This window comes from Anastrepha ludens, chromosome 3 (assembly GCF_028408465.1).
Source record: "Anastrepha ludens isolate Willacy chromosome 3, idAnaLude1.1, whole genome shotgun sequence".
Taxonomy (NCBI): Eukaryota; Metazoa; Arthropoda; class Insecta; order Diptera; family Tephritidae; genus Anastrepha; species Anastrepha ludens.
This window is the reverse complement of record NC_071499.1, coordinates 97,544,293-97,557,373: the sequence shown is the minus strand read 5'-3', so window position 1 is coordinate 97,557,373 and position 13,081 is coordinate 97,544,293. Positions and strand designations below refer to the sequence as shown.

Sequence of the window (13,081 nt, the reverse complement as noted above, 5' to 3'; positions counted from 1 at the left end):
ACCCGCCGCGCACAAGCGTCTAACTTTGCTTTTTTCTACTCGCATTTTTTCCCATCCAAAAACAAAAGGCGAATTACCGAACGATACTGCTCTTTATCAATCTTAGCGAAAATCACGAAACACGTTTTACTCGAATAGCTGCCAAATCCAAACTGACCTATCAATCAGTCTGAAATTTGTTTTGCCGTCGCTTGATAGATGGCAGCAGACGATGCTAATACGAACTTCTCTCAGGAACGCCCTCTGCCATCAAACACGGGTACTTATTGAACGACCCTCGTGAAAATAACCCTGATCGGCAAACATGAACTTGTAATTTGCCACAGCACTTTTTCATATGCAAAAGTCTCATCGCACATCCTGCAATCAGATTGAGGTGTTCGGGTAACAAGCTAGACTTAAGCTATGGACACTCCAGTATCCTTAAATACTTTGAATTCACCTCATAGTGCCTGATCGCTGAATACTCTCGCTGGGCCCGAGCGGGACTTTTTCCTTGAATATTCCCTGACAGGAATTGTGGGCGGGAAGTAGTATTTGGAGACAGTACATGCTAAACATCTTCACGGATAGCTCGAAGTTGGATGAAAAGATTGGTGGAAGAGGACTTTGGCGGGTGTCTCGCATCAAATTTAAATTCAGACTACTACAACATCAAAATATATGTTGTTATATGTGTAACTACCGTCAGGGAGTAAACATTTACTCAGACATTCAAACGCCAGTTAGGGCCTTGGGCTCGTTTTTGGTGCACTCTAATTTAATCCGGGACTGCCTAATTTTTTTCTCGATGTTATCCGGGCGGATGAGCTAGCTAGACAGGGGACCATTGGAGTAGTTTGCCCGCGAAATGAAAGTATTGCACAATACTCAAATATTATACCTCTCGTTTCTTTCCTACCCTGCTCTTAACGGTAAACACTTATATGGGTCTATAGGTTCTTCTTTTTCTTCCTCTTTCTTCTTAAACTTGCGAACTTGGACTAAAGTAAATATGTAAAATACTGTACTTGCTCAAAATTCATATTTTCGAAATTTTTTATCTACATATATACTCTAACCAGTGATGTGTTGAGAATATTCTTATCGGTATTTTAAAACCACCTGAGAATCACTCTAGGGTATTTTTACAAAATAATTTTCGAAAATTTCTAAACTCATTCGGACGTCAAAAACTGTAAGAAGAAAATATTCTTCACTTAATTCTAAATAAATATACTAACATTTATATAAAAACAATTTTAGGTCTGGGTCTCTTTCAGACCGTTTTTGGGCTTTTAAATTAATCCAGCGTGATTATTTTTCTATAGAGAAAAGGATGTTTTTTATGCAGGACTTATTTAAAAAGAAATGCTTTTGCACATCCTATATATTTGATGGGCACTCCAATGCCTAATATTCTTGTAGGAAACAGAGAACGTTAATGTATAGAGAAGTCTCAATGACAGGAACGTATCGAATTTCGAGGGGTACTCGTCTCGCGAAGACTAATCAACACAGATACATTTTTCACCAAAAGTTAACAGTAAGGGGCTGAATTATGTAAATTTAGCAGAAGTTAGGTATTAGGATTTTTAATATGACCTATATATTTGAATTTTTCCAAATCATCCAAAATTATATACATATGTATTTTATGTCTGTCTGAATCATAATCCTCTATAGAAAACGCTTCACTTGGTTGACCAATCCACTGATGGACGTTGCTCACCGAAACGATGACGTAGTAAATCCATTGTTTCGAGGACTCTATGGCAAGTAGTGATGCCTTGTTGGATCCAAATTTTGTGGAGGTCACGGGCTTAAATTTTCGGCATCAAAATGTAATTTATCATGGTGAGATAGCGTTCGCCATTCACTGTTACATTGGCGCTAGTCTCGTCTTTGAAGAAATATGGGCAGATGATTTCTCCTACCCATAGGCCGCACCAAACTCTTGTTTTCAATGGTTGTAATGGCTGTTTTTTAATGGCTTCGGTTGCTCTTCAGGCCAAATATGGAAATTTCGCTTATTGACGTAGCCATTAAGTCAAAAATGGGCGTCATCGCTAAACTATTATAAATTCGGGCCCTGAGCGCGCGATGAACGCTATTCACAGAGCATCGATTTTAGTAATACAATTGTACGATTTGTAAACGTTGTTGACACGTAAGACTTTCCATGATGAAATATCAATGAATATTGAAAAAAATTATGTATTTATTTTAGCAGAAGTCACGCGTGATCTATCAAAAGTAAAATCCTGTTGGAAAAAGTACCTCCAATCTAATTACCCGTTATATATATTTTTTTTAATTTGGAAAAATTGTTAAAATAAATAGTGTTTTTATTTAGAGGGGAAAATCGATGTACATCTTTTAAAATAAGTCAAACTGAATTAACTTTGCAATTTTACGCTTTGTGGTGAGAGTTTTGAGAATAAACACCGAAAATGAATAAGAAATGAAGTTCTCGTACAAACAAATAAATAAAAAAATTTTGGAGATTAATAACTAAAATTAAAAATAAGGAGGCCCGAAATTCATTATAGTGCTATGCTTCCCAGGATTGTTTTGTTCAGAGTTGTCAGTAAAATACTTCAGGCTCCAAAACAGTATCGGTTATAGTTTTTAAAAGCAAATTTGTTTTCATATGCGCCCAAGCATATGCATCTTGTGCTTGTAAATAGTTTGCCCAGAGAAGTGTAAAATTTTTATTTAAAAGATACCGGAGGTTCGCTGACCCATATTCACATATGTATGTATATAACATAAAACTTAAAAGCAGACAGATATACTTTTACATATGTATGAACTTATCGCTGTTGACATTCTTGCAAGTAACATAAGTGAGGTTCAAGTGGAAAGTAATTGAAAGGTAGTGCATTTAAAACGAAAGGTTAGCTAAATTCCCTATGAGGTTGCGTGTTATTCCATCTTCCTAATTAAGCTTGCATGCATACATATACTTACATATATATATATATATATATATATGGGGCGTTCCACGTCAACCGGACCAAAGCTCTGTCCAAAATTCTATGGGATGAAAATAATCATATAATATGTCAAAATACTCGTAAACTCATGCCCTTTCAATTGCAAAGTGGCAAATTTGAAAATTCAAAATGGCGTCATTACTGTGTCACCTCAAAGACACTAAATTCCAAAATTTGCCAATATATCTATCAATTACTTTTAAAAATAGGTTCAAAAATGATGACTCATGATATATTTGAATGTTTTTGGGGTCGCTGATTACGAATCTGAAATCAGATTTTCAAAATTCAAAATGGCGGATCCAATATGGCGGACATTTTTCGAAAATTTTTTTGGATTCGCTTGAAACTCATCACTTGGGGGTTTTCGGAGTCGCTGATTACGAATCTGAAATCAGATTTTCAAAATTCAAAATGGCGGATCCAATATGGCGGCTGAAATTTTAAAAGAATAATTGAATTTACATGAACTATGTTACTCGGAGGTATTTGAGGTCGCAGATCACGAGTATGATGTTAGAATTTAAAAAATTTTAAATAGTGGATTCAATGTAAAAGATAATTTTTAAGAAACGTATTGAATTATTTGAAAGTTTGTAAGTTCTTAGGTAGCTGATCGCAATTCTGACTTCAGTATTCTAAAAATTCAATAAGTGTTGACTATTCATTTAACACTAGTCAGTTGTTTACGTAACGATCTCATCATGTTAGAATTTCTTCCCCTTTATTTGTTTTTGTACTAACACTAAAGTGTTGGATTTTATTTTATTATTTATCATTTAATAGAGTCTAAGATCTTAACTTGTTAGCCAAAGAAGTTAATTTTCTTTCAAAATATTCCATTTGTTGCGTCTAAGACTTCAACATGTTAAGTATGGTTCATCTTCATTTGTTTTTGTACTTAACATTCAACTGTTAGATTCTCTTTCGTCATATTTCATTTGTTTTCGTCTAAAACCTTAGTGGGTGAAGCTTGTTTCGTGTGCATTTGTTTTTGTAGTAACATTGAAGGGGTTGAATTTCTTTCGAAATATTCAATTTGTTGCGTTTGAGACTTTAATGTGTTAAGTATGCTTCGTTTTCATTTGTTTTTGAAATAACATTCAACTGTTAGATTCTCTTTCTTCATATTTAATTTGTTTGCGTTTAAGTCCTATATGTGTGAAGCTTGTTTCGTATTCATTTGTTTTTGTAGTAACATTGATGTGATAGATTTTCTTTACACATTTTTCTGTGTTTACGTCTAAGACCTTAATGTGTGAAGGTTGCTTCGACTTCATTTGTTTTTGCACGAACACTGAAGTGTTAAACGGCCTAAAAGAAAAATTTACTTCTTTACCGAAAAATGATCCACTTCGCATATCTATCCTAACCATAGCTCCTGACTGTTGGACAGTAAGACAAATTGCTTCAGAGTTTGGCACTTCCGAGAGACAAGCTAGACAAGCTAAACATTTGAAAAATGTTGGCGGAATTTTTGCCAAACCTGAATTAAAACAAGGAAAAACATTACCTGAGGAAACGATTAATAAAGTTCTGGAGTTTTATGAGTGTGATCAAAATAGCCGTTTAATGCCGGGAAGAAAAGACACTGTATCCGCTAAAGTCAATGGAGAAAAACGATTATTACAAAAAAGACTCTTGCTTACCGATATTAAAGTAATGCATGCAGAATTTAAGGAAAAATATCCTGATTTGCCGATTGGCATGTCAAAGTTTGCTGCTTTGAGGCCAAAAAATTGTGTTTGTGCGGGATCGGCTGGCACTCATAGCGTTTGCGTCTACTTAATTCATCAAAATTTTAAATTAATGATTGATGAGTTGAATTTTGAAAAACTGGCACCTGATTCAGGGCTTTTAATTAAAAATTATAAGGATTGTTTTAATTTTGTTTTATGTAAAATTCCTCAGCCCTCTTGTTTTATTTTAGAATGCACCTCATGTCCTGGAATTGAAACCTTTTTAAATAAAGTGTCAACTGCTTTAGAAGTTAATGAAATTAGTGAAATTATTTGTAGATCTTGGCAATCGACTGATAGGTGTACTCTGAAGAAAATGTTCTTTTCCTCAGAAGATTTTATAGGAGAAATGTCCACTCAGTTTAAGAAACTTTTACCGCATCATTTTATTGCTAAGAGGCAGTCTGAGTACTTTCAGGAAAAAAAAAAATAATCTTCAAGACGGCGAAGTAATATTGCAGTGTGATTTTTCTGAAAACTATGCTTATGTTGCGCAGGATGCTGTGCAAGGATTTCATTATAATAATGATCAATGCACAGTACATCCTGCAGTTTTCTATTACAAGGAAGGGAATGAAATGAAGCACCGCAGTATTGTATTACTGTCAGACTGTACGACGCATGATACTGCAGCAGTTTACATATTACAGCAGACAGTAATACCGGAAATAAAGAAAGTATGCCCAAATGTCAAAAAAATATACTATTTTACTGACGGGGCTAAACAGCACTACAAAAATCGGTACCAAATAATAAATTTAATAAACCACGAAAAAGATTTTAATGTAAAGGCTGAGTGGCATTTCCATGCAACTGCTCATGGGAAAGGAGCATGCGATGGCGTTGGAGCAGTTTTAAAAAGAGAAGCAACGCGTGCCAGTTTACAACGTAAACCTCAAGACGCCATTTTGAATGCCAAAGCTCTTTTTGATTGGGCAAAAGAGCACATTAAATCGATTAAATTTTTTATTTATTCAAAACAGCAACATGAAAAAATGAAACGTTCGCTAAACAAGAGATTTTCCGCGGCACCTTCTGTAACAAAAATCCAATCAGCACATTGTTTTATAGTTACACCACATAATAAACTCAACGTTTATAGGTACTCGAATGACCATGAACCGCTCGCCATTGTCCAATATTAATCAGCCGTTTTGAAATAATATATAAAACCATTTAAAGAGAGTTACTATCAATCAGCCCTTTTCAGAGCTAATAAATTAATTAAAACACCAAAAAATAAACCTTTAATCAGCCCCTTTCAGGGCTAATAAAGTAGATAAAACACCAAAAAATAAATCATCAATCAGCCCTTTTTAGGGCTATAAAACAACATTGATTTGACATATTGGATCCGCCATTTTGAATTTGAAAAACTGATATCGGATTCGTCATTAGCGACCTCGAAAACCCCCGAGTAACAAATTTTAAGGAAATTAAAAAAAATTTCGAAAATATCCGCCATATTGGATCCGCCATTTTGAATTTTGAAAAACTGACATCGGATTCGTCATCAGCGATCCCGAAAACCCCCAAGTGATGAGTTTCAAGCGAATCCAAAAAAATTTTCGAAAAATGTCCGCCATATTGGATCCGCCATTTTGAATTTTGAAAATCTGATTCCAGATTCGTAATCAGCGACCCCGAAAACCCCCAAGTGATGAGTTTCAAGCGAATCCAAAAAAATTTTCGAAAAATGTCCGCCATATTGGATCCGCCATTTTGAATTTTGAAAATCTGATTTCAGATTCGTAATCAGCGACCCCAAAAACATTCAAATATATCATGAGTCATCATTTTTGAACCTATTTTTAAAAGTAATTGATAGATATATTGGCAAATTTTGGAATTTAGTGTCTTTGAGGTGACACAGTAATGACGCCATTTTGAATTTTCAAATTTGCCACTTTGCAATTGAAAGGGCATGAGTTTACGAGTATTTTGACATATTATATGATTATTTTCATCCCATAGAATTTTGGACAGAGTTTTGGTCCGGTTGACGTGGAACGCCCCATATATATATATATATATATATATATATACAATATATATATACGTACATATAACTATATGCACTTTCATATATACACCTATATTTCTTTACGCAGTCTACTCCTTTGAGCAATACCTAAATGATCAAGTTTATGGAGAGTTTATGCTTACCTTTCTACTTTCTGCTGGCATACTGGAGGTGCGCATCCGTTGTCGGTGTCGACTGCTCTGCAAATGTGCAATGGTTGAAGAGCTGCTGTGCAATATATTGGATGTAGTAGTATGCACACATTCAGTGTCCACACTTACGCCTGCGACACCGCCTTCGCTTTGAATTATATCTAACTCATAGTGATTATCATTCAAGCCGTTGTTGTCGCTGTTGTTGATAGGCGGATGGCTCATGGTGGGCGAGTCACCTGCTTGCAGTGTATCACTGACCGTTTCCTTCACACTTGTTCCTGTGTCCTCCAGTACGAAGGCGAGCCCCGACGATGAGACACCCAACAAATCTATATTTGATGCTATACTGCCACCAACACCTCCACCACCCTCACTACCAAAGAGTGGCGCTGGGATGGAGGAATACTGTGGCGAGACAGCTCCAGATATAACCTGTTGAAAAGTGAGCACACCGCCACCGCCGCTGAAACTTCCGGTATTTTCAATGACCATAGATTGCAGAGAGGGTAGACGTGACGGTTTGCCGCTCACTGGCGATTTGGCTAACGTAATGCGGTCACTGCAAATGTACAAAATTAATTGTTGGATTGATGATAAAAACTTTAGTTTAGGGTTGGTAAAATTCAATTAAATAACTTTATGACTATTGGCATTGGCAATATTATGTTTGTGGTTTGGTTTTTCTATTTCGGAAGATTACGAAAATAGGAAATGTAGGTATGTACGAGTATGTGGCTGTTTAGAGACGAAATACATATATCCAAATTATAAAATTAATGAATGCTTTTAAACTACTATTTTGCTGTTCTTCTGCGGTTAGACGTGTACCTCTTAAAATACTCCGGCGAAGGTCGGATATATATACTTGCTTTAGCCACTATTAATGCGTACCCCTACGATTTCTTCTCATATTTACCCCGGTCCAAAATCACAAACCCGGCATTAATTTTTTAGAAAAATGTAGTTCATACTACAACAAAAACCATACAACGCAAAGTTTAAAAATTTGACCACATTTTCCAAACTTTCAACAAAACTTTCAACTTGTTATTCAGAATTTTTCTGGGTATGCACCTTTATAGTCTGTTGAATTTCAGTAAACAAAGTATTACAAAGTGGATGTTTGAAAATACCATTGATTTTATAAATTTTTTTGACGCTGAGGTGTTATATAGGGTGGGCCATGTAAAATTTGCTTTTTGAATCGGCTATAAAAAACAAAAAAACTAATCAATATTTTTTCAAACTTTTTTTTTATTTTGAAGATTGGCTTTACAGTACGCCATTCGATCAACCCAATTTTTAAGCACATTTTCGATTGTTTGGGCTCCAATTTCATGAATGGCAACTTCGATTTCGTATTTTAAAGCATCAATTGTCTCTGGATGGTTCGCATAGCATTTGTCCTTAACGGCTTCCCACGAAAAATAGTCCAACGGGCTTAAATCACAGCTCCGAGGCGGCCAATTGATATCGGAATTTCGGCTGATTATTCGGTTTTCAAAAACGGTAGCCAAAAGTTCGAGTGTAACTTTGGCAGTGTGACAAGTTGCACTGTCCTCTTGAAACCAAATGTTGTCCATCTCATCCTCATAAATTTTTGGAAACAAAAACTCGTTGAGCATGTCACGGTAACGCTCGCCATATACTGTAACCGCGGAAGAAGAAGAAGACTCTCCACTTTGGAAATAGGTTTTCAATATTTCCCAATTTTGTTCAAGCGTATAGCGTCCCATTTCGTAAATGTCAAACCTTTAAGTAAATTATGAACACATTTGACATGTCATTTGTGTTACCATTTTCAAAAAATAGGTGGTTCAAAAAGCAAATGCTATATGACCCACCTTGTAGCTGTATAAAATATGTGCTAGTTAAGGACTTCGTCACTATATTTTGTACAGTGGGATCATATCGTCGTTTAAAGTGCGAAGCCGCGCATGGTGGTTTCGCAAAACATCATATATGCGATTTGTGATAAAAATGAGTTTGCTCAACGGCATAAAGTCTTTTCCATTCGTTCATAACAAGTATTTGTAAAACTAGCCTGAAATGGGCTTGTTTTAGAAAGGAGATAACGGTTTGAAATAAGATAGTTTTTACTCTCTAAATTTAACACATACGCGGTTTTGCGGCTTTGTACTTTAAATGACGATATAAATTACTAGAATGTGGCCACCACAGGCTCTCATAGGTTCCCTTAGTAATAATAGGAAGATTTATTTAATCAAATATATCGTTAGAATAAAAAAGCTGTTACAAGGCTTTCTTAACCGCCAACACATATTAAAATATAATAAATATTTTATTTTCTAACTTTTTACAAATAACTCACAAAAGATTTGATTAGCTTAGATATACCATAGTAGCTTAAAAAAAATCTCATGCAAGAATTACTTTATCGTTTCTTCCATATGTTAGATTCAAAATGAATATGATTTTAATAACATGTAAAATTGTTTTTTTTTGTTATTCAGATTACATGCGGAGTGTGTACAAAAAATTCTCACACATACTTATGCACTCTTCCTTCATTGCATTCGAGTTATATTTCTTTTCAGAATACTACTTTTCTACACATTTCCGCCGCCTAACGTTTTCTTTATTCCTGGTGTGGTAGTTCTTTTTACTGCCCTTTCATTATATCTCTCGCTGGCGTTCGCAGTCAATGCCTTCTTGTGTATTTCTACATCTAACCGAATTGGCTTAAGAGTCCGTATCATGAATTGCAGCTTGGGCTCTAGATTTACTAATGTGTAGACATTCTCGTAAACGAGGATATAAGGGTATGACTACCCTGCAGGGGAAAGCCAAACTAGAATGTAAACATTCTGGTGAGCGTCTTGATGTTACTCTCGGAGGTTTGCCATTGTCTGCTGAAACAGTTTGGAACTTTTATAAAATAGTTGTTTGCTTGGACATAATAAATTTTTCGTTTAGATTTAAATTGTTTTCCTAGAGACAACAGCTGATGAGCAGTTCCAATGCGCACTGTTGTACAGAAACAGTGGACGAAACCTCAGCCATCAAGACCAGATGCATGTATAAAAAGATGGAGCGGGTGTTCATACATCGTATTTTTTTTTTTTTTTTGACTTTTTTTTTTGACTCACCCACTAAAAACCCTCCCCAGCTCCGTTTCCCTCCCACCGCGGGGGAGGGGAGCGGCCTATTGTCTCTTCATGAAGATCTGCGCTGTTGTTTAGCGCGACGCAGTTTGGAGGTTACTATTTTTGCCGTATTACATACCAATGTTCTTCTGACCCTATAATTTTTGACTCTGGGGGTAAACTGAGACGTAAGACTCCGTCATACATAATATTCCACAGCAAAGGGCCTAGGACTGAGCCTTGTGGCAGTCCACCAGTTGTTTTGTATTCCCTAACACCCGCATCGGTATTATATCGAAGGGTTCTGTCAGTGAAATAACTGACGATAATCTTGAGTATATACGTTGGAACCTGTTAGCAATCAAGCGCCATCAGGATCTGGTTCCAGTTCTCGGTATTGAAGGAATTATTTACGTCTAGTGTTGCCTTAGGCAGTACTCCTTGCTACCGTATAACCACCGAGTTCCTTCGATTGCCTTCTGTGCAATGGTTTTAACCGCAGCTACAGGATTTGTAGTTGAGCGAGCCTTGCGGAATCCGAACTGTGAGGATGATAGACCGCCTGCGTCATTAATGGCAGCCTCAAGACGATTAGCGATCAACCGTTCCAGAATTTTGCCTGCGGTGTCGAGAATGCAAAGGGGGCGGTAGCCTGTAGGATCTTCCGCAGGCTTATATCCTTTTGGAACCACACCACTTTTTGCAATCGAGCTGCCTACTTATAGCGCCAACTTGTAGTTTGAATATTACACCTGTGCCTTTTATTTAATTTTTTCCAGGTCGCTAAAGACTATTTATCAAAATAAGTCATTAATGCGGTAAAAAAAAAAAATCAACTGGTAAGGAAGTTATAATTCAAAAATAAAATCCGGCTCATAACTCTTTATCTCCTCCCATCAAACTTATATTGTAATATATTATAAAAAAATCTTAGAGCTTACTTGAACTACAACTTGAAAATACATAAAATACATACATATGTTTCGTAAAACTAGCAATTAGGATTTTCCGGAGTATTTTATAAGAGGCTGGCCTCTTGCAAGCGTTCAACATCAAGTTCTTATCAGGAAATCTTCTTCCATTGCATAGTTTTGGTGGGTTCGATCGAACATGTTTTTTGAAATTCGCATCAAAATGAGACATGCCCGTTTCAGTACCACTTTCCTCACCTAATGCCTCATAATTTTTTGAAAACCACGTATGTCTATTGGTCATTTTGTAACACGTTTGTCGAAAACCGGTGGCCAACAGAATGATTGTACCATTGAAGATGTTCTGATCATTGAGAAAATCTTTGATCGTTCGATAGAGTACCTCCAATGTTAGTTTGTGGACCATCATACACTCATTCCAAATGATTATTTTGCTATGATAATTTTTGTATTTTCGCCACTGATTATTTTTTGCCAACGTTGCATGCACATACATATGTATGTTTATCAGTCCAGTCTGAGAAAGGAAAGAGCTGTTTGTACGCCTTATAACAATATTGCAAGATTGATGATTCTACGATCAGCGCTATTTAACTTTCTATGAGAATGAAACTTAAAATTAAAAAAGTTAGGTTCGTTTTCGAGTTCCGCTAGGTGTATAGAGGAAGGAGATTATTTCATAGTCGTACACTGCTACATGATTTTCTGGTGGTGATTCGCAAGTATAACTGTTCGTATTGATAGACATTATGCTCTTGCTTCCGTTAAAATTAAAAAAAAATCATTTTTATTGGGCTGTCCTAATTCGTATCGGACATCATCAAGCACAAAGCCTCGATCGAATTCACACCTCGATGCATGCGACACAATTATTTTTTCATTAGAAATTTTTTACCTCGATACTTGCAACATTTTTTGTTTTGTCTTTCTCTTTTGCTCATTTTACGTTATATTTTTGGGAATAAAGCTTGGGGAAGTACCGTTAGTGCCATTGCGAACCAGGTAAAAGGAAGATTTCTGAGCTTCCAAGTTATTACATGCCAAAATTCAGGAAAAGCCTGGAGGCTTCCACTTTAGCAATGGTTGGGATGCAATCTTTAAAAAGCGTCATGGAATATGCTGGCTAAAAATTTTAGGAAAAATTACCAAAAAGGAGTGACTCCTTCAGCCAATTTTGGGGCAAATTTAACAAAAGAGCAGATATAAAATGCCTTATTTTAAAAGCTCTTATCCGGTAAAACTTGTGTGTGTGCCCAAAAAAGGGTTGGGCATAGTGCAATAAGCTACAAATTAGTGATAGTGCAATTTAGTGCCGAACACTGGCTAAAAGAAAGTTCGGCTCTGGGGCATAAGATCAGTAAGGAGAGAATAACGTTCCTTGCTTGTACAAATGCTGATGAAAATCATAAAGTAAAAATAATTATTGTTTCGAAATCGGAAAGTCTGCGTTCATTAATTGATATGCCTGTTGTCTACAAAGGAATTAAAAATGTTAGGAGGCTTACTAAATTGAGTTACAAAAAATCCCTCTTAAGTCATATTGTTGGTTCTGGAGAAGCTATCGATGAGTCACTGCGAAATATCGACCTGAAAAATGCAAAATGCTTTTTAGTTATCGCTTGGAACTTCACTCTTATTGCAACTTCAATTCAGTCATCGTTCCAAAGACTTTTTGAAAAAGTGTCATGCTGGGATTAGGACGATATCATTGTTCTTACGGATTTGCCATTACATATACTAATTGATGAAACATCCAGTATGCAATTGATTGCAACTTTGCTTTGAAAAGTATAACCATTGCAGCAAGTCTCCCAATCTGAAATCGATTGTTGGACGACGTGATGCTAAATACGGAATAAGCATTAAATATATTCTTTGATTGCTCATAGCAAAACAGTGCTTGCTTAAACGATATTATGACGCTGCATAGGCTCAGAAACAGCGTGGTACTGAACAAGCAAGTGGGTACAAAACAAACCAAAATCGAAAATTTCTTTAATTTCAAATGAAAGTTTGCGCTTTAAAGGTTGTGCAATTAATATAATAAAAGCAAATAAGCTTGGCTTGCCATCAGTAAAAAAACTATTTTAATTTGCATGAAAAAAAGCCTCAGTATGCAGACTCAAAATTTTCGCCCGGATAACGAA

At 36.0% G+C, this 13,081-nt stretch overlaps 1 protein-coding gene across 1 annotated transcript in view; it reads right to left on the bottom strand.

Annotated features, from left to right (window-relative positions):
• LOC128857619 (uncharacterized) overlaps positions 1–13,081 on the bottom strand; it is a 40,204-nt gene that overhangs the window by 14,381 nt on the left and 12,742 nt on the right. Inside the window, exon 5 of the mRNA XM_054093368.1 lies at positions 6,884–7,454. Coding sequence (XP_053949343.1) covers positions 6,884–7,454 — 571 coding nt within the window. The remainder of the gene's footprint in view (positions 1–6,883; positions 7,455–13,081) is intronic.